Genomic DNA, 25,217 nt, shown 5'->3' with positions numbered 1-25,217 from the left:
AGCATCCCAGAAATGACACAGAAAGTCATAAAGTCAAACATGACTTTTAAAAACACCAGTATAGGCTCATAAGGCCGTGATGGTAAAAAGCTACATTTCTGCAAAATGACGTCACTTCCGGTTTCACGCAGGTAATGGCAGACATGCGATAGTTCGCGCTGACGCCTATTCCAGCGTAGGAAGTGTTATGAACAGCTGATCAGATCGGCAAAGCGTGTTTCTGGAATATTATGTTTTTGTTGCTGCAAGTGCTTTTTATGCAACTTTTGCAAAGCCATATGCAGAAGGAAACTGTGACCTAGGACAAGCTGATGGCATAAGATGTAAGTAAAACTCCTCCGGTTTCATATGCAAAAAAAATTATTGCGCTAGCTTACGTGGTTGCAGTTCTATAGAGGTTTAAAAACAGTTACGCCACTCCGCTCCGACAGTTACGCCGGTCGGAGCGGGCACGCTCCGACCGGCTTTAAAGGTTTGAACCTTAGTGTTTTATACAAATAAAATTAAATGTCTCATTTTTCCTCTGACTGACCCACTCGTGCTGCCCTCCTCTGGTCATGGCTGCAGACATGTCACAGTCTTCAGTCTTTCCCCCTGAAGCCCACCTCTCATAGCACACTACATAATCAGTGACCCAAAGCCACAAACGTGCAGTGCAGGAGTAGCGCAGTCCCAGCCACACAAAAGGAGTCGAGGCCTTTTTGGCTCTTTCCTGGACCCATCACTGCTCCTCAGGGTTGCTGATTGAAACCAGGTCATGGTGTTTCTGTCTGCAGTAATTCAAGGCTTCCTCCCAGGTTTTGTTTTCCCTGATCAGAATCAGTTTATCTGCCATGAAATCAGAGAAAACATGAACTCAGTTAAATCTGAACTTCAAGCCTGTGGATGTTTGGTCCAGTTTCACTGGAAGAACAAAAGAAAACATTTCAGTGATTCTTCAGATGAATCAGCCGCTCTACAGAGAAATCTCTGTTCCAACCATCAGCTAAACATCTTCACCTCTGACAGAAGTTCAACATACATGCTGAAATAAGTGGCTGAAGAAACATACTGACCTAAATCCTCTCAGTGATTCCAGCGGCTCATCTATTGGACAAACAGCTGAGATAAATCTGTGTAAACTCACCATCATAGCAGAAGAAAGACTTTCTTTGGTCACATCCAGCAGAGCTCCATCTTCCTGATCTCTCTAACAGAGTCGTAGCACATGTCCTGTTGTTTAGTCCATCATTAAATGAGTCCATGTCCCAGTATCTGAAAGAGAAGTTACTCCCATCTGACCACCTCCAGGTGTCTCTGAACAGACCGATCCACAAGTTCATTGTAGGGTCTTTAGACTTCTGCAGCTTCTTAAACTCTTCACTGTATATCTGATCGAGTCCACTGGCCAGGTCAGTGTGATGCTGTCTGCAGTAGCTCTGAGCCTGAGTCCAGGTCACAGACGTCTCAATCAAATGAAAGGTTTTATTGTCTTTCATTGTTTCTGTCGAGTCAACAGAAAAACACAAAAACATCTTTATCAACTAATTTGTCTCAGTCTTCAAAATGTCTCTTTCAGGAACTTGCGATATAACATAGATTATAAACTAGATTATAACATTATTAAATATTGTATTATAGTATTACTGTCCACATATTCTCACCGTTATAGCAGATGAACTGATTCGTGTGAGTACATGAAACATCTGTCCACTTGCCTTTTGTCCTCACACAGTTCTCAGTATATGGTTTATCATTTGGCTCTCCATCTCTCCAACAGGTCTTATTTTCAGTGTATTCCTCCCCCGGCAGAGACCAGTGCCACCTCCTGTTGTCTCTTCCTGGCTCGCTGTACAGTCCAATCCAGGCTTCTGTTTGACTCTGTGCAGAGTCTTGAAGTCTTCTCATGTCTGTCAGGTCAAACACTTTGGCCAGGTCTGTGTAGTTCTCTCTGCAGTATGCCCGTGCTTCATCCCAGCTCATCTCTTCTTTAATAAAGTGGTACTCATACAGCTGACATGTGATGAAGACACACTGACCTAAAACAGAAGAAATACTGTTGAATATCTGCTGATACAAGCAGGAAACTCATGTTCCCATCAAACTGTCCAGTTTACAGGTGAATCCTTGATTTTCTCAGAAAGAGTTCATTTGTTTAATGAGTCCTGATCAAACTAAAGGATTTTAGGTGGAAACAATCAGGAGCCCTGGTAAAATGATCACTCACCCATCAGAAGAAGCAGAAACAGACTCCACTGCATCGTCGCTCTGTCACATGAAAATGACTTTTCTTTCATTTGGAGGAAACAATGAATCCAGCAGCTCTTCACTGTTTGATGGACACGCAGCACTTTACATTAAACACAGATAGATATCCAGTTTATCACACAGTGTTATAATTAATATTATTCTTAATAAATGATCATCTGTTTAAAATTGTCCATAAAGAAAAAAAGCAATAGTATAAATGTGGTCCACACAGCACCTCTGTACACAGACATGAAATGAGCCTGCAGGTTTGAATCTGGTTCTTCTCTGGTGTTCATGCAGACAGCTCTGCAGTAAATAATCATCTGTACTAACACACACTCTGTACTCAGTATTTGAATTTTAAGATACAGAATTTCCCCCTGACACAAAGTTACAGTGTAGATATCAGTTACAAAGGGACTCATTTACATTAAGCTATGGAAAGAAGAAACACTGGACTGTCCAACAAGCAGAAAGAGGAAGTTTCTAATATCCAAATATGACAGCAGATGCACACCTGAACAAGCCTCCACTCTGTGACAGAAACATGAATATCAGTCTGCTGATTTTTAAGAATATAAACATAATGCTGCCTGTACTGATAACTATCGCTGGATCGCTCTGATGCTGACGTGATCTTAAAAATCTGTCAAAGACTTTTTGTGTGTACTGATGTAGCATTCACATGTCTTCAAGCTCAGCTTCCACCATCACTCACCACCAGGTTGTCATCCATCATTGAGTTTGTAGAGCTCAATTAATGTCTGTCTGATTATTCAAACTGTGTTGTCCAAAAATATCTCCTTTGGATATGCAATTGTTTTTAATATGGCACCATTTTTTCACAACCTGCAGATGATGCAATCCACTTTATTTTGTTCATAATTACTGGGCTACATCTTTAATATGTCAATAAACTATTTCAACAAGAACGTGTTGGGATTTAGAGATTCTTTTTTGCTATCATATAATCTGCCTTATGATGACTGCATTAATAACATGTTGTACAGTATTATTTTAATAGTATTGAATATGTTTGTCATCACAGTGACCTCTCTATTCACAGGTTGAGTTCATTTTATACACAATGCATAACTGTGCTTGTTTAGAGTTGATGTTCCGTCCAAAAGGGTTTTAAGCTTCACTGGTGAGAGTGTCCAGGTGATACATGTTGAGGGAAGATGAGAACATAGCAGGTTAATTGCATGCACGCTTACAATACACATATTAATCTAGTGGCAGGCCTGAGCGAAGGCCCAAGTGTCTTCTGCTCCTTCTTGAGACTTGCTGCAATTTAGTCTACTTAGAGATTGATGACGAGGGTCCATTAATAGCTTTTAGGGGCCGTGCAGCTTGAAGTTTATCACCTTAAAAGGTAACTGATATAGAAAGGAGAAGTTATAAGTCTGTTTATAGTTATTAAGAATGTACATGATGCACCCTTGCCTGTAAACAATGTATTTTTGAACTGTACTTGACGTGTACGTGGGGGCGTGATCCTCTTTGCTATAAATTCAGAACCCAGTGTATTTTCATCAGAGCAAACAAACCATATGCTGATGGTTGCTCTCCTTTGTCAATAAACTCATCGTTCGATTGCACTTTTCTGGAAGCCTCCGTCGTTTGTTTTCTGGTCTGCAGTTGATCGATCTCGCTTCAAACGGTATCGTAGATTTAAACACACATCTTAATTGAAGCAAAGGCAAAATCTTGGAATGAATTTCATGTGTCTGTTCATATCAAATCCAACAAAGTGTGTGTGTGTGTGTGTGTGCGCGTGCTTATAGAAGGTAGGACAGGAGCCTTTTTAAATGCATCCAATCAGCTTTTTTTTACAAGAGGTGTAGATCATACATTGTAATAAAAGCCGTTTTCATATTTTATAAATATGAAACTCAAAAGATTTTGAGTTCATGCTCTTGTGAAAGAATATAAATCTCTGTGTCACAGTGATTTCTATAAAAACATGTTGTTTATGGGGACAATATGACAAATCTTTCATGGTCCCTATGAATGATCAATGGTAATAGAAGAGGAAGCTTGAACCCAGATTCTGTCCATTTTCATAAGAAGTGACAGCACAGATATCTGTTAATGAGAGAACATGTTTTTCATCATGAAGACTGTGATGTGAAGCATCAGCGGTACGTTAAAGTGTTCAACAGTCTGGACCCTGAGACATAATAAAAACAGACTTGCCAAAGTGAAAGCAGAGCCCCCCCCTGTGTGCTCTTTTAACAGCTGGTAGTACAAAACACAATGACAACGTGTGTATTAGATACCCTCAGTCCAAAGCAGAAAACATAAGCTCTGTCTCAGAGCCTTGCAACCGGTCAAAATAGAGACAGTTGATATTACCGCAGAAGCACTAGCTGGTAGTCAGTACGAACACGTGTCCTTGTGTAGTTGAAAATAATCCACCAAGTCCGCTTGTAGTTGAAAACAAACATGCAAACATTTACTTCCACAGTTGCTCCCATTAAGGTGAAGGTTATCTCTGGAAGGAAAAAGTCTCCATGGAGAAACTCCACACTGGTGAAAAATGAAAAAAGAGAGTGTCGGAAAGCTGAGCGCAGATGGAGAAAAACAAACCTCCAGGTTCATTATGACATCTATAAAGAGAAACTTCACAATTATAATTTACAACTGAGGAGTGCAAGGACATCATCACTAAAAACTGTCATAATGCTCGGGTCTTATTTTCTACAGTTGACAGGCTAACAAACCCTCCTGTGTCAGTGGCAGCCGAACTTCATTCGACCATGGCCTGCAATGACTTTGCCAAATTCTTCACAGAAAAAATCCAAAAGATTAGACAAGCAATTGGTACATCAACAGCAGATTCAGGATATGTACTGTGTCCACTAAAATCTGTTTAAACACCATCAAACAGTTTCACCCTATTAACAGCAAAGACCTGAAGGACATCTTAGGTCAACTGAACTCCTCCTCTTGCTGTTTAGATGTCCTGCCAACAAGTTTTTTCAAAAAAGTCTCAAAGACTTTGGAGTCAGACCTGTTACAGATCGTCAACTTTTCTTTAATGTCAGGTGTGTTTCCAGAACCACTAAAAACTGCTGTAATTAAACCTATACTGAAAAAGGACAATCTTGACAAGACACAAATGAACAACTACAGGCCGATCTCAAATCTCCCATTTTTAAGTAAGATCATTGAAAAATCAGTTTCTCAACAGCTCAATTACTTCTTAAAACAGAATAACTGCTATGATGCCTTCCAGTCAGGTTTTAGACAGAACCTGTTAATAGAATGTCAAATATAATGTCAGTATTATCTTTTAATTATATAGGTTTACTTATGGTAGAATGCTGCATGTAATCATTTGTGTTTAGAAGTATGTAGTTGATAGTATCCTGAAAGAATGTCTCATCCTAGGAAGCTTGTGTGATTCCAGAGTGTTCTGGTTTTCACACCCACATCCTGGGAGCATGGGAGAGGTCATACCTTCTTTTATTGTTTTATGGTAGGATAAACGTATCTATCTCTGTTTTAGGCTAAGTGCATTTTGTTTAGATGAACTGCTGGACTTCCAGGCCAGCAGGTTAGGAAGTCGGTTATGGACACACACACACACACACACACCTAAACATCCACATTCCAATGTAAAGAACAAACACCCACTGATGTATAAATAAAGAACAGGGCAGTGGCACGGCGCGAGTCTCAGAGCCCGCACTTCTGTGCGAGTTCTGTGGCTACCCTTGCTTGCAAGTAACTAACTGCAGTGTGTTTCTCCTCTCTGATTCTCAACTGAAGAAGTGTTTTAGAATAATTCTCCTGACAGAACCACAGCACTGAAACCGCTCTGACCAAAGTGTTTAATGACATATGTCTAAATACAGACATTGGAAAAATGTCAGTCTTAGTTTTACTGGATCTCAGTGCAGCATTTGATACAGTTGACCACAACATATTACTCAAACGACTGGAGAACTGGGCAGGTCTTTCAGGAACTGTACTAAACTGGTTCAAACTATACTTAGAAAACAGGAAATACTTTGTATCAATAGGTAACTTCACATCTGAGCAGACAAGTATCACATGTGGAGTTCCCCAAGGTTCCATCTTGGGACCCCTTCTGTTTAACATTTACATGCTCCCACTGGCACAGATTATAAAGAACAACAAAATAAACTATCACAGCTATGCAGATGACACACAAATATATATCACAATGTCACCAGGAGACCGAGGCCCTGTACAGGCTAAGTAATGACTGGTTGTGCCACAATTTTCTCCAGCTAAACAAAAACAAAACTGAAGTAATAGTCTTTGGTGCCAAAGAAAAACGATTACAGGTCACCAGAGAACTTCAGTCTATACACCTAAAAACCACAAACCAGGCGAGACATTCGGGTGTAGTGATGGATGCAGACCTAAACTTAGAAAAACACATTAAGACTAGGGATGGGCATGGTTTAGGTGTTATCCGATACCGGTGCCAAACCGGTACTTTTGAAACGGTGCCGGTGCTTAAACGGTGCTCAAACCGGTGCTTAAAGAATGGAGAACACAAAATTGGTCCAAAAACCTCTTACGTTCAGCTGTTTTTTTGTAAAAAGATAACAATGTTAGCCTTTTCTGCAGCTATAAGGCATATATGGTATCACTCTTGGCTGGAAGCAGTGCTTAAACAACGGAAAAAACACAAACTTTGTCCAAAAACTTCTCATGTTTAACTGTTTTCCACTTTTTCTTTGGTCATTTTAGCCTTTTTGGCCAGGGTGAAGGGAGTATCTGCCATCAAACAAGAAGACAGCCGCATGTAACTATGATGGTGTTTGCTAGTTCACCTTACATGCATTAATTTAATGACGTGGTTATGTGGCACCCTGAGTATTTTGAGCATTAAGAACAAGTCTCAGATGTGTTCCTTTTGTGTTCGTGATCTTTTTTAAAAATCTTTTTTGCTATTTGTTGTGACAATAGTTTGCATCATAACACAAAGCGAAAAGCTCATTTGCTCCCACCTGATGTGATGTTAGGGCGATATTTAGTTTTGCCAGTAGGTGGCAGTGGCGGCTCAGCCAAACGGGTAACTGGTAAAATAATCTCTCACAAAGTAACGCAGGCCAGTTATTACAATGGAAGCCACCAGTAACACCGAACTGTTTTACTGTGTTTCAGGTGAGAGCGATATACAAGCACTACATACATTTATGTAGCATTGATGCTTATTTAACATGTTGGAGTGTAATTCGTGTTTATATGTGAGGGAATAAGGGAGTTGTTTTACGTTATCTGTGGGTAATGCTAGTAACGTTTGTGCGCTAGCTAAGCGATGTTAGTCTCCTGCATTAATCTCTGTAACCGTGTTGTTCCATCAGTAATGTGAAAGTAAACTGTTAGCTGGTTTCAGTTAAAGTTATAGGAAATAGACCAGCCAGTACATGTTATGTTGTCTGTTGTTTACTGGTCATTTTCTCTGTGTGATAAGGGCTGATTAATACAGGGCCATTACATGTAATGCTACCAAGTAATGCAGGCCAGTTATTACAATGGAAGCCGCCAGTAACACCGAACTGTTTTACTGTGTTTCAGTGGAATAAACCCTCATGTGCACCTGGATGAACCTTGTTTTCCTTCAGTGTGTAACAGTTAGCCTGCTCAACGTGAATTACACACGAACAACATTAAGCTACTCACGCAGAGAAGAACGGCTGCTGCTGCCATCATCATCCGTCATCATTTCTGCTACACTGGCAGGGCTAGGGGCCAGGACTCTACTCTTCGGGTTTTTGGGGGATGTTGCTAACTCCGGGTCAGATAACAGGTACCACACCCACAGTAGATGTACATGGTGTGAGGTCTCGCAGCAAGCTATCAAATACGCCGCATTTCTCGGCTTTTAAAAAAAACGCTATGCGTCGCCAGGTGTTTCATCGGATTTGAGGTGTTACCTCCTTTGACAGTATCACAGTATCACCTTAAAGCACTTGTTGCAGGCTGCTGAGTTTGCATATTTTGCTGTGAAGTACAGCAAGACTTTTGACCACTTCGCCTTGGGCATTTTTAATCTGTAGCTCTGCTCTAAAAGAACGTACGTACCTGGCCCCGCCTACTATCCTCGGAAATGTAAAATGATTGGCTAAAATCTAAAGTCATCACAGCTCACCGAAATAAAGCACCGAAATGTGCGCTGCTTTTCGGTCTGGTTACTACCGTTTATGTCAGAACCGGTGCCATCATGGCACCAGACACCGGTACCCATCCCTAATTAAGACATTAACAAAATCAGCTTACTATCACCTCAAGAATATTTCAAGGATAAAAGATCTGATGTCTCAACAGGACCTGGAAAAACTAGTCCATTCATTCATCTTTAGCAGGCTTGATTACTGTAACAGCATCTTTACAGGTCTACCTAAAAAATCAATCAGACAACTACAGCTCATTCAGATCTCTGCTGCTTGAGTCCTCACTAAGACCAAAAAAGTGGACCACATCAGTCCAGCTCTGAGGTCTTTACACTGGCTGCCAGCTGCATTCAGCTTTTATGCTCCATATATCTGGAACAAACTCCCAGAAAGCCTCAGATCAGCTGAAACACTCAGTTCATTTAAATTCAGGTTGAAGACTCATCTATTCTCAGCTGCATTTGAATAAAGCACCAAATCCACACTTTAAGCATAAATTTCAAAACTTACTCTTTTTTCCCCATTTTAAATCATGCTTTTTATTTGTTTTTGTTTTTTAATGTCTTTGTAAAGCAAGCTTGCTGTTGAATTGTGCCATATAAATAAACTTGCCTTGCCTTTATGAACAAACTAGAAGAAAAACCACTGACGGAAAAAGAAGAAAATAAAAAAAACAAAAAGTGAAATATTACCATATTTAAAATACGCCCATTTTATCTGAATTATTTGCTTAATTCAGATATCTCCAAAAAGTTGATTCTGTTCATCTGGACGTAGCGTTTTGTGGGAGAAACGTTTCGTCACTCATCCAAGTGACTTCTTCAGTCTCAGCTGACTGCAGATTTCCCCAATCTTATAAACAGTACATTTGCATAATGACTGAAACCAGCCCACCGAAGGAACAATGGGCTGGGAGTTACTTGGATGGGAGTCACTTGGATGATACTGAGAAGGCTCGTCTAGCACAGCACAAGAAGTCTAAGACCAGGCAACAAACGAAGTTTGACTTACTTGTTGTACATCGGAAACCACCGCAAAATACGGAGAGTGTCCTCAGAATCAACTTTTTGGAGATTTACTTTCCTAGATGATTGAGAATATATCAAGACCCCTTAATTCAGATACTGTAATATAAATTCACTGGCCAGTTCATAAGGTACACCTTGCTAGTGTTGGGCCCAACTTGCCTTCAGAGCTAACTTGTTTCTTCATATCTCTTTCTAGATTCAACACATTGTGGAAATATTCACACATGCTGATCTGAACTGACATAACTTCATCACACAGTTGCTGCAGATTTGTTAGCTGCACGTCCATGATGCAAATCTCCCATTTCACCACATGCAAAAGGTACTTTATCAGAGTAACATCTGGTGACTGTGGAGGCCATGTGAGTGCAAAAACTTCATTGTCATTGTTAGATTTGTGTTCTCATAAGTAAATATATTAATTTATCTTATTTTGTAAAGACGTTTTCTGATTGGCATTTTATTTTAAGATTATTTTACTTTGGTGATTATAGGTGACTTCACTTCCTGTTCCGTTCTGTGTGACGTGCAAACTGCCAAAGAATGATGTTTCCCCTTTTGGTGTTGCTGTCAATAAAGAAAAAGGGGAAAAGTAAGCAGTAACCAAGTGTGTGCATTATTGAAAGAACCTGGCAGAAGAAGAAGAAAACTCTTCAAGCTCAACAGTTATGATCAAGGAACCAGTTTGAAATGATTTGAGCTTTGTGGCACAGCACGTTAACCTCCAAGAAGCAGCCATTAGAAAATTCGTATCCTTTTATGTTCTTTATACCAAATTATGACCTTAACATTTAAAAGACATGAAACATTCACCATGTTGCTGTATGTTCATATCTTACATGTGTCTGACTGCAGACTGGTTTGTGAACTGCAGCATCAGGTAAGAGAGATGTTATGATTTTAAGCTCTTAACCCATAAAGAATTCTTTATTGAGGTTTTCAAAGGCCTGGTTGATAAAACATTTTCTGTCTTGGTCCCATCAGGTGAACTGAAACAATTGAGACGCCATCTTTAAACTGGCCTCCAAAGTCATCATCGTGTGCCTGTATGTTTTGTCAAAAGAGTATTTTATTTTGAAGAACAGTGAAATCCTTTGCAAAACATCAAACAACTCTGACTGCTTCACATCGTCCATAACAATTTTAATGCCGGAGATCTTCAGTGGAGATCTTTACTAGTCCCTAAGGACCCCAAAGCGCTTTAGACATCCAGTCATCCACCCATTCACACACACATTCACACACTGGTGATGGCAAGCTACGTTGTAGCCACAGCTGCCCTGGGGCGCACTGACAGAGGCGCACCGACGATAACACAATTCTCATTGTGTTTCTTGAACATGTGCGACTCTAATTGCTGAAAAGTAACATCCTCAATATACAACTCAATATAATATCTCGAGATTCAAACAAAGTAAAATCGGCAAACACAAAAATATATATCAACACCCACAGATATGGAGAAAAAACCAGCAGTGGCATCAGGAATCAGGAAGAGGTTTTCCTTCCCAAATATTGCTATGACTGACAGCATTTGTCAATTAATGCCAGTAAACAGAGTTGATCTTCTGATCCTTGTTCATACTCATGTCCAAATAACACTGAGCTTTTTTGAAACTGGGTTGTGAGACAGGCACAGAGTGGTAGACTCTGGAGAGGCTTTTTTGCATCCTCAGGACTTCCTGTTTGGGCTGTGCTCCAGTTTGCACATTTCTGACTTATTGACTTTATTGTAAAGAGAATAGTGATGGGATTTCCAGCTCTTTTTAGAGAACCGGCTCTTTCGGCTCGGCTCACTAAAAAGAGCCGGCTCTTTCGGCTCCGAACCGGCTCTTCAGGTTGTTTTGTTGCTTTAATTAATTAATTATCAACAACAATATAAAATTATGCACAAAAGCAATTAGTAATGTAAAAAAACATGGTTTTCTTTATGTATGTTTATATATACATATTTATGGGGCCCCTAGAGACGAAACACGTAGAAACTCCAAAGCACTTAGAAATTCCAAAGCACGTACAAACTCCAAAACACAATTCTAGTGTTAACTGAACTTCCAAAACAGAGCTACCTAGATACCTTAAATTACACAATCGAATTCATATGTCTATTGTTTTTGTATTAATACACAAACACTCATATCTATATATATATATATATATATATACATATATATATATATATTCAAATAATAATTAAAAAAAAAACAACTTCATTTACCTGTTACTACCACACACCCAATCCGATTGTTGGTACTTCCTGGCTTGTGTAACCACTAGGTAACAAAAGCTCAACACAGCCCCTAGCATCCTGGAGCACTTCCGTTGTGTTTTGGAGTTTGTTCGTGCTCCGGAGTTTTTACGTGTTTTGGAGTGTGTACGTGCTTTGTCTCTAGGGGCCACTGTAAATATACTTTTATTTATTCACTCCACATAAAATGTAATAAATAAATTATAAAATACAAAAACCAACTATTTACATTTCATACATTTCAGCTTTTAACTACTTAAATTTTCAGCTTTTTCCTTTTAAAAAAATTGAAAGAGAAACAACACAAAACACTGCAAACCACAACACAATAAAATATAAATTAAAATAGGGGAAAAAGGGGGGGAAAAAGAACGCCCAGATCTTTAATTAAGGGAAAGTTTGAAAATACCTTTCCCTTAATTAAAAAAATTTAGAAATATTAATATCACACTCAACTGACTACGTTTTATCTTCCCATTGCACTGATGGGTGGACAGTTCTTAGGTGCCTGTGCATGTTGTTTGTGGAGCTGGCTCTATGTGATATCCTTTTCTTGCAGTCTCTACACTCTGCCTTTGTTTTGTCAATAAGATTGAAACTGCTCCAGACTTTGTTTCTTTTCTTGGTGTCACTCATTTTCTTTACTGAACCTTTCCAATGTGACGGTGTTGTCTCTTGTTGTTGCTCCCGGCTCTCTTTCTTTCCCTCTCCCTCCTGCTCTTGTTGTGTGCTACTGCTGTTGCGAGTGTAACTACCGCCCCGCCCCCTCAGCTCAGCGCTGAGCAGAGGGGGGAGGGGCGCAAAGGCAAGGCTCTGTTTGCCGTCTCTGCTCAGCGCAAACACGTTACTTGCAGCATGAAGCGAAAAAAAAGTGAAAGAGAGGGCAGGAGAAAGAAAAAAAAAAACCCACGGCTCCCAATAAGGAGCCGGCTCGCATTGTTCACTTCAAAGATCCGGCTCTAAGAGCCATTTCGTTCGCGAACCACCCATCACTAAAAGAGAATATTATACTATTCTACAGAGAGTACCATTCAACAGACCCATGATTCTGTCGTTCAGCAGCACATTTAGCAAGTGCTTTGCAGTAGATATAATCGCCCACCAGATGGCGACAAAATGTGACACACAGTGAGCTGACGCTTGCACACATAAGCACATATATGAAAACAGAGCACTCATTTTGTAATTTAAGATTATCCTTAATAATTAATGATTTACTGGATATCTGACGCAACTGTGCACCATTTAAACAGAGTAGTTTAGAGTGCAAAAATCTGCGGATGTAGCAATTCTGTGTTTGTGGAGTTGACTAAACATATAACACTGTCAGTATATTATGTGAGAAAGAAAGAAATTACTTAATCCTTAAGTTTAAAAAAATGCTGCTATGACTCCCAAAATGCCTCTACTGTGTAGAAATTGAGATGGAGCTTTTATGTTCCAGCCAGATAAGACATATTGTTATCCTGAGCAATGTTGGGCAAGTTACTTTGAAAAAGTAATTAATTATAGTTACTTCTTCAAAAAAGTAACTGAGTTAGTAACTGAGTTACAATATTCTAAAAGTAATTAATTACTTGAAAAGTAACTATTGTGTTACTTTAAAGAAAAAAAACGTTTAACCCTCTGGGGTCCAGGTTACAATTGGCCATTTTTAACTACTTTTGTTTTTACCTCTACATTTTACCTTGAAAAACTATTTACTTTGCCTTGTTTGTTATCATTATTTTCAGCACAACCTCACGTGTCTGAATTTACAGTCATGTTTTCATTTTGACATACTGTATTAACACAATTGATCTAAAATCTGACAAAAACCATAATATCAGAGAAAAAGTTATATTTTTTACTGTAACAACCACAAACATCTTTAATGAATCATATTTCATAACTTCAAATGCAAATATTAATTGTCAATTTTAAAATCCTATGGACAAGTTTTGCAAACAACAAAGTTATTTGCATCCATTTACCTTTTACCTTGATTTTTTAAATAACCATTTCAAACTATTTACAGAACAATCAGCTGTTCTGCATTCAATAAGATGCCACACAAATTATTTGTGCCACTCCAAAAACATAATTTCTGTCCACTATAAAGGAGAACATCACAGCCTGATACCTGCAGGTCTGACAGCTGCAGGTGTATCACTCCTGTTTCTACCTGGAGACAGCAGTCGCCTCATTGTTCTGACACACAACACAAAACTATCCACAACACTACACACTAACTACACAAGACAACACATTAACACCCCAAACACGCTAAACGTCACAAATCTCTCACATCTCAAAACTCTCTCTCTCTCTCTCTTTCTGCTCTCTCTCTCTCTCTCTCTCTCTCACTCCTAAAGTTTCCCCTGGTTTTTTTGTTTCTTTTTTTTTAGGGGGGGGGCAGCTAGCGCTGTCCTTAGACAGTAAATGTGACGAAACTATTGAGGAAAAAACGCGGTGTATATATTGTTTATCATGACTCTGGTTTTACGTGGCCTATCGACACAATTTATAAACTGGTATATATCACCTTGTTGCTTTGTCTTTAAGTGGTCATGTGATTGGCTTACCACGACTACTTTATTCTTCCTCAGTCAAACAGCAGCACTCATGTGATTGTTTTGCCCCCTGAGCTCCAGGTGTTGTGCTAGACAGTGATCGTGATTACCGTCCGCGGGAGCGCGCAGCTACTTAAAGCTGTACTTACGTAGTCAGCTACTTCCTGCAGCTGATATAAGATGCAGTAAGCTGAACACAGCTTCAACCGTCTGTTTGTTGAAAAATAGTAACAGACCGCGTTTCCTTGTTAGTAACTGTAACGGCGTTGTAACGATAGGAATAGTAATTAGTTAGATTACTCGTTACTGAAAAAAGTAACGCCTTTATTCCCATCACTGATCCTGAGAAAGAGCTATCAATCTGTCAATCCTTTCCGTGTCCGGGCCGAGTGAGGTTTCCCGTGTTGAGTCAAATGGGTTAGGGCCACATTACTATGCCAAATATACCATTCAACATTTTATGCTTTTATGGGTGTTTAAGTGGGAAAATGCTCTTAGCTATGGCCTGCCTGCATGACATAACGTAACTAACGTAAAACAAAAGAATACAGTTTTTAACATAGAGCCTTATTCTGATTGGTAGTTAAGTATTTACGCTAACCACTTAATAGTTTTTTATATTGTCCCTTTCATCTTACTTCTCTCTATCAACTTTTCTATCCCTTTGAAGAAATGAGGCTTCATAAATGTTAAAGAGGTAAGTATTATTGCTCAATTGCACTGAATAGATAGAAGAAAAATAAACTGTAGAACACTAAACAGAAGAAAGAAGCAATAACAATATAACATAAACCAGTGACACACTCCGGGGCCTAATCCACCCTGCAAGGGCCGAAACACCCAATGAATCCAAGGTCCACTACTGACGATGTGTCCCAAAATTTTAATATGACAATCCAGATCAGATCTCTAATCCCAAAACCTAACCAAGGAAAAATGGCAGCTTGGGTAAAAGACTGAAAGTTGAGGCACACAATGATGTGTGCTGCTGGTAAAGTTTCTGGGCTGCCCTTCCTCAAAACAGCCATCCCTCAAGATTTTCTCCATTTAAAGCAATGCATTATCAGGGATTGTAACATCTAGTCCTTTTACTGAATGTTTTTATTTAACTTTAATACTATAATTCAAGTATGTGAGCTAGAAAGTGGAACCAAGGAGGAATTATGTAAAGTACATGTAAAGCCACATTAGTGTTCTATTACCACCCAGAAGGACAGGTTAGCAGAGAGGAAGCTCTTCTCCTGCTCAAAATGCGGACTGAAGGCACTTAGAAGAACTCCTTCGCTAAGTGTTTCAAACTATAAAAAGGGATCTGTTTGTATTCATTCTGGCAACATTTTGTAAGGAAATGTAGGTATGTCTGGTTTTTCATAGATACTCATAGTACAGTCAGTGTTAGTCATTAATTTCTGACCCTAGCTCGTAGTGTATTAATTGGATCTTATAACTTAAAGTGTAGCATCATCACTGACGAGACAAATAAGAGGGAACAACTTTTATATTAACTGATATTTTATAACTGTCTTTGCATTTCTCTTTTTTGTATGGACCAGATAATCGTGAATGGGACATGGCTGAGTCGGAGGGTTTAGAGCAGGGGTAGGGAACGTTAGTCCTTGAGAGCCGGTGTCCTGCAGGTTTTAGATCTCACCCTGGGCCACCACACCTGACTCAAATGATTAGTTCATTATCAGGCCTCTGGAGAACTTCAAGAAATGTTGAGGAGGTAATTTAGCCATTTAAATCAGCTGTGTTGGATCAAGGACACATCTAAAACCTGCAGGACACCGGCTCTTGAGGCCTGGAGTTCCCTACTCCTGTTTTAGAGGCAAGGAATGAACACTGCAGCTTTGTACCAGAGAGCTGCCCCCAGAGCCTGTGGGTGTTTGGGGGTGCACAGCAGACAGGAAATCGCAACTGTATCCAAAATGTACCTTTAAAGTATGCATGCATGGTACTGAATTTAAATCAATCACACAGTCATTTATGAGACAACCAAAGAGGCTCTATTAGCACCCCATGCTAAAAATAAGCATAAGAAAATGAAAACAAATTTTGAATAGCAGATGCAGAGCCAATACTGCTGTACTACTGTTAATGAAACACAAAAAACTGCAACACATGTATAATAATAACAACAACAACAATAATAATAAATGGTTATAACTGATTGTTACCATCTGTTTTCAAGTGCAAAGGGTATCAAACTCTGACTTTACCTTGTGCACAGTTTTGCTGTAAATACATTCCTTCGCTCCACTCAAGCTCAAGAGAAACGATCTGCCTGATGTTGTCTTGTAAGGGTAATGATGGTTCCTGTTCAGGTTCATCCCCAGCCCAGAAATGAACTTGTGACACCTGTACATTGGAGTTTCTCCCAGGGGATGAGAGGGTTTTTTTTCCCCCTGCCCTTCATGTTGTGGAACGGGTCCTGACTGTTGTTTGTGCTTATGCGCCGAGTGGTGGTTCAGAGTACCCGGGCTTCTTGGAGTCCCTAGGTGGGGTGCTTGAGGGTGCTCTGCCTGGGGACTCTGTTGTCCTACTGGGAGACTTCAACGCTCATGTGGGCAACAACAGTAAGACCAGGAGGGGCGTGACTGGGAATGGGCTCCCCGATCTTCACTCTCTCTTGGGACTGATGCATCTTTCTTTCCTGCTTCCTACTATGTCCTTGTCAGACTCGTCTAACTCTAGCCCTCAGATAGTCTCTGAGTCTTGTTCTCAAAAAACCAAAAGAATTTTGGATTTGAACAACTGGTCCGAAATTGACACCCTATTCTGGACAAGAAGCCTGGGCTTAGCATAGTCCGATTGACACACACACACACACACACACACACACACACACACACACACACACACACACACACTTTGAACCCAAACTGAAGTGTTTTTATATATGAGAAAGCATGTAACCTATGTATTATATGTTATAAGATTGTGCCACTTGCTGTATAAGATTTAATAATTAGGATTAATGTGTGACCTTTGACCCTGTCATGACCTATTGTGATAAGCTAGAGCAAGGGGTACTCAGAGTCCTGACTGGCCTTTGGCCAAGACCTTGGCCGCTACCTGACCCCAGCAGCTGTGTTGGAGGCGTGGGAAAGTTATCCAGCAGCAGGGGGTGGCGATACTGATCCCTATATTAGGGGACCAGAGGACAACCCCAGCACTCTTTTCCTCCTGCTGCTGCTACCTGTCCGTCTCTGTGTCGCTCTGTTGTCTGTGCTTAAGGCTGTACACCCCAGGGTTCGCTTTGCTTGCTTTTCTGCTTTGTAATTTTCTTGCTAAATGTCTGTGTTTCCTGTCAGCTGGTCAACCTCACTCAGGTGGACATCAATATCAGCCAACCAAACGACAAGCTGCTCCCTTTGTGCTTCAAATCCCTCCCACTCTGAGACAAGGAGCTGAAAGAGAGAAAAGAGTCAATTATAAAGAAGAGAGAAAAGTGAAACCCTCCTCAGAAGGTCTGACTCGCATACCTGCAGTCGACCTGTGATGGACTCCAGTTTGGCGTTCACGTCATCCCTCGCCGATGCCAGCAGCCGAGTCTGCAGGGTGCCCTGGAAGAGCTGAGTTAATGTTCGACTCCTCCTGGTCAAGCTCTCCAGCTGGATGAGCCGAGGTCTCCACTCTCGCCGCCGCCTCTGAACACAGAAATACAAATTGCATGTGAAGCAGGAGGTACAGATTTTTTTTGCTATTCTTTTCTAAATCCAGGCTTGCTCACGTGGAGGTATTTGGAAAACTTTTTTGGCCAGCGGGCGACTGTTGTCTTGCAGAAAGTCAAATCAAACATATGCGATACACAATCAATTCACAAGAACACATTATAAAAAACAAGTCCAGTTCTTGCCTGATTTCAACTGAATTATGCATCAAAACAGGGTAAAACGAGTGTTTGCAGCAAATGTGAGCACAAAGCCTCACTTTGTACAAGCCTGCTATTAAAGTTCTCCTCTATGCAGACGGCTTTCCTGTTTTCAAGGTACAACTTGGATCTGCTGTACAAATCTTATGGATACACACTAAATGAAACATTAGTGTGCACGACTCCAGATTCTGATCCCTCATCCTAATATGGTCCCAAAAGCCTCACAAAAACCAACATAGCAATAGCAATAAAGCAAATGTTGAGGCTTCAAAATACAAAGTCCATAAACCAATGGCTGACATGGGTTTTATCATAAGGGTGATAAATATACAGATTTCAGTCTGTCTTAGAGATTTGATGTTCATTTACCTGCAGATGCCCTATACATGCCTGCTCCGTGGTTTTCCACAATGCTTTGCACATCACTATTTAACACAGGAAGTAGGTGAACTAAAACAAGTCATCTTTCTTTGTGAGAGGACAATATTAATGAAACAAACCTCAATGACATCATAGAGATCCCTAAAGATGCTCCTGCTGCTTCTCTTCCTCCTCATCCAAAGCTTGCTTCTCCTTGTCCTCAACTTCCATCCAATTGTAATTCAATCTAATTGTGTTTCTCCCCCTCCTCTTCCTCATTTTGTTGGAGCTGTGAACAGAATTAATGTGAATCTGGATTAATTTGTGCAAACAAGAAAAATGTACAGCTTTTCGGTCAGAGGTGCTCTTGTGATTTAAGCCGGGTAGAGTAGATTTATGTGTTGATGCCTCTTGCTTCATCTCTGCGACTGGCTAAGAGTCAATTAGGGCAAGAAAATCCTTGGTTAGGGGGTCATCACCACAACAAATATGTATGTGAAAATCTCCAGTAATAAGAGCTTGGTCACAACTTAATAAAAATGAACCTAAGAAGTCAGCAAATTCACAAATAAAAGACCTATTATATTTAGGTGGTCAATAAATCACAGCACATAGAATCGTTGGGGGTCCAGCAAGCTCCAATAGTTGAACCTCAAAACTAGAATAGGTAGGAGAGGGCAGTTGCCGAACTTTAAGTTTGTTTTTAAAAACAGAGGCCACGCCTCCACCTGTTCCCGAGGGTCTCGGTGAACTGAAGAACATGGTTGAGCAGCCTCAAGGATAATGGATCCCGAGCGGATGGAAGTCGCATAATCCCCGCGGTGGTGAGGGAATTAGCTGCAACTGATGTTTTAAGGTAAGCCTTAAAGCGAACCCGAAACCCACTCCATTTGCCCCGCTTCCTATAGCGCTTCTTAGGCGGGGGGCAGAGAGGGGAACCGTATGAACCAGTGGAAGAGATGATACGTGGAAAGGTAGCGTCTCCTAAATTCCAGCCTTGATCCAACCCAGCACAGGGGGGAAAACGAAGATTTAACAGGGTATCCCGGTCATAGGTGATTAATACATAACCATCTGGGGGGCATAGTGCCAGAAAGATAACAAATAATAAACACATATCAAGGAAAAGAGATCGACAACAGAGACGAGGATGGCCTGCCATACACACTGGCGCCATCTTGTAGAAGGCAGCAAAAAAATGCTGCCTTCAACCACTTTCTTTGTGTTCTTGGTCCAGGTGATGTTAACAGGAGCAGGATAGAAACCAGTCACATGACAGATCAAAGTGTTCTGTACTCCAAGCTCCATATTTAGTGTAGTGTAGATGTTCACACTGTCAGGAGCATCTGTGCACAAACACATTCAGTTTACTCACAACACCAGTCGACACACTGCACTCGACAAACACCAGCATTACAATGAAGAGAAGTCAGTATGTGCTGGACCTGCACTGACTCTGTGGTGGTTGTTTTTTATCTCCAATATTTGCTAGTTTGTAACCTTACATGAAGTGTTGTTGCAGTTTTGGATCTAAATAAAAAAAATACTAACTGAATAAAATGTGCAATGAGCTCATAACCAACAACACATGAAAACAAAGAAACTGTAAAGTCCTAACTGGTCCCTCAAGCCTTTCCAAGTAATATCTTCCCCTGAAACCTGCAGTCTGGGCTTGTAAAACCATCCCAGGTTATTATTGTTTTTGGGGGAGTAATTACTGAAGTTAACTCAGAAAGATGAATTTAGAAAATATTTTCTGTTTCTTCACATGACTTGGAGATTTTTCCACAATCAGTTCTGACATGTTCATGTTTTTTTTTTAAAGAAGTCACTAAAACTCACAGCATTTACTAACTCAACAAATTAGTGATGAAAACATTTCTGCCTGGATTAACATCAGCTCATTTGAAAATGAACACCTGAGAAACCAGAGCAGCTCCGTGACTTTGGAAGAATGAGCCAACATTAAACAAATAGGGTTGGATTTGATCCTGAAAACCAAACAGCTCCTCTGTGAATTGAATGTGCTGCAGTAGTTTGACTAAATGTTTAATACACTACTCCTCACTGATCTAACCTGTCAGCCTGGATCTCCATGATTTATCTGCCATAAAGCTTTTTTAAGAATCTCTTTGAGTGAAATGTTTCCAGTATTTACTCCCACACTGTGTGTGTATCTCTGCTCTTTACATGTGGACTGTGTGGTTGATGATTTGTGTTTACTGTGTCGTTTGGGGAAGTCCTTCATAGCCATACGAGCCACCTTCAGGTTTTGTCTGCAGATCAGTTGACTAGCCACAGCTTCTTCATACTTTCCTTCAAAGCTTGGATGATCTGCAAAGGCTGGCAGAGAATCGACTCCTTTCTGTTTGTTGAAGTCTGCGTACCAGACCACCTCATCATCCAGGATCAGCACATCCTCTCCATCAGTGTCTGAACAGCCGCTGACAGAGTTCATCTCATACAGACCTGAAGAGATCAGAGGGTTGATTCAGTGTCTGTTATTCAGTCCTGACTCTCAGCAAATGTGAGTCACACAGGAACCATCAGCCTGATGCTTTAGTCCTTAAATACAGAGTTCATTAAAATCTCTTTTTTTAACTTTTGGTCTAACAACATAGATCTTGTGTATATGTGTTTAATATTTGTGCTTTCCCAGATTTTTCGTTCGACCCTGCTGGGGAAGAGTGTTTGTGTTGTGGACAAGCTCATATTTAGACAAACAGTGTCCCAGTAATCAGCTGGTGAAGTTTAACAATCACGTGATAAATGTGTGAGCCTGCTCCTCTCTTCTGTTTTGGACTTCTGACAGAGTTCATTTGTTCAATAAGTTAATTAAAATACAAGTGTTAATGAGTGACTCAGAGACTCACCATCAGCAGAGACACAGATGACCGAGCAGAGGACGAGGAGCAGCACCCACACCTTCATCTTCATCAGCAGCAGCAGCTCTGTGACTCTCACACTCTCTGAATCTCTGTGAACTCAAACACACACAGCAGCCAATCACAGAGCAGGGACCAATGATGTAATCAGTGTCCAGTCAGACAGAGGCACGGGGCCCACAAACAGACACACACACAGATTAATAATAATATTATAAAATATATTATAAAAAACAAATTTTGATCAGAGCCTGATGAAGGTCACAGGTGTGGAAAAAAATATCTAATAAAGAAACGCTGAACAGGTGGTCAGGTGATCTGGTATTGCTGGTATACTGAGGACGCCTGATGGACGAATGGAGAACTGCAGAAGTGATCTGGCGAAACCTCCGTGAGTCCAGGAGGAGTTTGGGGGGATAAAGGTGGAGTGGGGCAGCTGTGAAGGCTTCATCCTTCTGCTGTGAGTTCAATGGGACCATCATCAGACTCTGAGAGGCTGAACCAGCTTTAGTGCTGCTCTGTCTCCAAACTACAAACTACTGAACCCTGACAGGACTTTCAAAATAAAACTTCCTCTGCTACCAATAGCAGCAATTGACTATGTGCACGTTAGCATATGCTACTTCCGGTGCGGAAACTCCTGTGGGGAGCTTTGTTTCCGGTGTCCTATTCGCGCCTTGTTTACGGTCCAAAACAAGTTAAGCAAATGAATGAACCAAGCGGCGATTTACATTTCTATAGATGTCTTGGGCATTTACCCAATATATCTGTAAATGATGTTCATCGACTTGTCGATATTTTTCCCCCGCGCCTCAGCGCAAAAGAGAAAAGGGATTCAAATGATATATTTCTCAGCTGTCCCTCGTTTATTGTGGGTGTTATGTTCTAAAAATAACCAGCGATGGTCACACTGCTAGCGATGGATGCAACGATTCTGTACTGTACAGGAGAGACGTCACGGGGGAGATCGTCTGCAGCGATCAGGACGCAGGACACAATGTGATGTAAAAAAAAAAAGCATGCAAACTTGCACTAAAAAATCTGCGAAACAGCGAGGTGAAAGGTGAACTGCGTTATAGCGAGGGACCACTATAATTTTGAAGGTAAGTCACAACATACCCTTCGTAAATACTAATGTATAGAAACCCTTACCAGCAATCGTTCATTTTTTTGTGTGGCTTTTTTTCACGGTTTGTTAACATGCTGTGTAGGTGTGTACTTGACTAGCTGATATCAACATAACGGGGAAACATCTGGTTTGACTATTCCTCACCTGTAGTTTGAATGCTGAACATTTGCCTGTTTAAATCATAAGACCAGTCACTATACAGAGATGTGCTTCTGAATGTGGACGATGTGTCTTCTGCATGCAGTAATGCAGTTCTGCTTGTGTTGAATCATGTAAACAACTGATCGATCTAAACTCTTTAAACGTCAAAATTGATCATTAGATTTTTTTATGACACAACAGTGGTGAGTGTTCCCACCTTCTGCTCTTTGTAACTTAACGCGATCTTTCCGTTTTCGAGTTTTGGACATGATTTTGCAGTATATCTTTGCAGTAGTGATTGACCGCAAAGTAAAGCTACATCCGGTCTCAAACCAGGAAGTTAGCATTTTCTCGTGCACAGGGTCAATACCACCAATATTTAGCCACTAACTTCGATCCTCACTCTGAGACCTCGGTAGCTTTAAGGTCCGCCACTCCGAAGTTTACATGTAATCAAAGTAAAATAAAATAAAAATAATTATAATAATTTACTGACTCCTAAATATCGTTTGTATTAAGCCTTTTGGTTGTGACTCACAAAATGTGTCAAAAAGGGGGAGTTTTAGGTCTAATTTGAAACAATGGATTATATGATCAGTGTATGACTTTTTGTGTGTTTGATAATTTAGGTACGGTAAAACTTACGCATAAGTAATTGCTTATATGCTTAAGCATAACTGATTGAAAATGTTTGTTTTCTCTTTGATCTCTTTTATTAGAATAAGCGGTAATCATTTTCTTCCACATACTGCAAATGTGCTCATAAAGAGTTAAGCATTCAGTCTTTCAAGGGTCATAAGCTTCATCTGGCGGAACTGTCCAGATGACATATGGTGAAAGGTGACAGAGTGCAGTAAAAGGTCAATGCATAACACGCTTACAAACACAGACATCACGTAGATTTATTTCTAGGGTAAAAGTGATACATATTTTGCTTGCTTTGTGCTTTCACAGCAACAGTTGATGCAGGAGGTGTTAAAGATAAGCATGAAACGAATAAGTCAACAGGAAACATCTGGGGTGAGACGGTGGAAACAAACAGCCATGTATGGTAAAATGTTGCTGATAACGGAAATTTATCTAACTGTCATTAACTATCCGGTTGTTCAGTCTGACGTCACTAGCCGTGTCTGGGCCTAAACTCTGCTGCAGGTCCATATATCAAATGATCACTGTGGCATTACTGAGAGTTAAAACACTGTTGTCAAGAGATTTATTCTAAAGACACTTCTTCAGCTGAGAGTCTAAGAGGAGAAACACACACAGACGCTGCAGCATTTACATGTATACAAGGGCGATCACAGAACGCTCACACCAGAGTGGGGGCCCTGCGATGCGCGCTCTGCTCTTGCACTTGTCTTTATTTATACACAAGAAAAATGAATACATTTGACGTGAGCATGTGCGTATGTGATTGTGTGTGTGTGAGTGTGTGTGTGTGTGTGTGTGTGTGTGTGTGTGTGTGTGTGTGTTCGAGGTCAGAACTGCTTGTTTGTCTTCTTACTATCGCTGTGAGAAGACTCAGATACAAATATCAGAACACGTGTTATGAGGAAGAATCAGTCCTGAACAATGAAAAGAACAATCAGTTCTAAGCAAGGAAATGATCATCATGCAGCATTCTATCACAAGCAAACTTATATCATTAAAAGCTTATACTGACAAACAATACAATTTTCTATTGACATTCCCTCCTGTTGTCAGTATAACCTTTAAGTGAGATATCAGTATGTAACATCTTGTTGCACAATTTCTGTCACATCATCATTAATCACGCAAAGTCTTCACATTCCAACAGGTCGGGATCATCATCATCATCATTTGTCACAGCTATGTATGCAGCTACAGTGGAAATGATTATGCGGTTAATCATGAGTTTTAGACATGGCAGGATACATGTTACAAAAACACAAAATAAAAGTAAAAATACTCCAACTCCGATGAGTAGTCTCTTTAGCACCTGTAGCCAGGAGCCAGTGTAAAACCAAGAAAACCAGTCACTTGTATTACTCACATAGTCCTGACTTTGGGCCTGCTGGATCTGTCTCAAGGCGTTCAGGGCATCAGTCATGTTTGATGAGTGTACATTGTCTGGTATGTAAGTGCAGCAGGTGTTGTTGAAGAGGACGCAAAGTCCCCGTCTCTGCCAGGATCATGTCCAAAGCTACTTGATGTTGCATCACTGTGATCCGTAATGCATTGATTTCCTGATCTTGCTGTTCGTTGATCTTGCATGAAGCGTTCAAGAAGAGTCCAAAGCGGTAGTCCAGAGTTTCAATCCTTAACATGTTTTTTCCAGTTCCAACCCACGGAAACAGTGAGTGGAGGACCTTCTGTCCAGTGGTCCATAGTTTGAATTCCTCGGGCACATCACTGCCGTACACGGGGTCGTGTGGTTGGATACCTGGAGATGTTGATCTTCCTTTCCGCCGTGTGGTTGGGGTGGTGTTTACAGCGGTTATCCTGAAGGTGTGGTCTGATATAAAGATGGGGGCACAAACTCCGGTCCAGCCTGGGGGTAGTATGAAATAAGCCCGTTGCCCACATAGCCAGGCCATTCCTTGCACCCAGTAAGTGCCATTTGAGGGGCCGGTCATGTTCACAGGGGCA

At 40.6% G+C, this 25,217-nt stretch overlaps 2 protein-coding genes and 1 pseudogene across 2 annotated transcripts in view; all 3 read right to left on the bottom strand.

Annotated features, from left to right (window-relative positions):
• The window catches only part of LOC134624309 (nucleotide-binding oligomerization domain-containing protein 2-like), a 1,192,597-nt gene that overhangs the window by 341,704 nt on the left and 825,676 nt on the right, over positions 1-25,217 (bottom strand). The gene's annotated exons all lie outside the window — the stretch shown is intronic.
• On the bottom strand, positions 482-16,534 carry LOC135932501 (putative C-type lectin domain family 20 member A; annotated as a pseudogene).
• On the bottom strand, positions 18,615-21,389 carry LOC135932500 (RLA class II histocompatibility antigen, DP alpha-1 chain-like). Its single transcript, XM_065469988.1, has 4 exons — positions 21,326-21,389; positions 20,676-20,921; positions 19,621-19,798; positions 18,615-18,741 (listed from the first exon to the last, which is right to left on the bottom strand). Exons 1-4 carry the CDS (start codon positions 21,387-21,389, stop codon positions 18,615-18,617), a joined length of 615 nt encoding a protein of 204 aa, XP_065326060.1.

This window comes from Pelmatolapia mariae, linkage group LG3_W, assembly GCF_036321145.2.
Source record: "Pelmatolapia mariae isolate MD_Pm_ZW linkage group LG3_W, Pm_UMD_F_2, whole genome shotgun sequence".
NCBI classification, from domain to species: domain Eukaryota; kingdom Metazoa; phylum Chordata; class Actinopteri; order Cichliformes; family Cichlidae; genus Pelmatolapia; species Pelmatolapia mariae.
This window is presented reverse-complemented; position numbering and strand designations above follow the sequence as displayed.

What these genes read in the sequence shown, in the direction of transcription:
- LOC135932500 (XM_065469988.1), bottom strand. Translation starts at nt 21,389, where the DNA reads ATGAAGATGAAGGTGTGGGTGCTGCTCCTCGTCCTCTGCTCGGTCATC. An exon ending in CATCTGTGTCTCTGCTGATG is followed by an intron (nt 20,922 to 21,325) that starts GTGAGTCTCTGA and finishes TGATCTCTTCAG; the next exon opens with GTCTGTATGAGATGAACTCT. An exon ending in CCTTCTACAAGATGGCGCCA is followed by an intron (nt 18,742 to 19,620) that starts GTGTGTATGGCA and finishes TTCTGTTCACAG; the next exon opens with CTCCAACAAAATGAGGAAGA.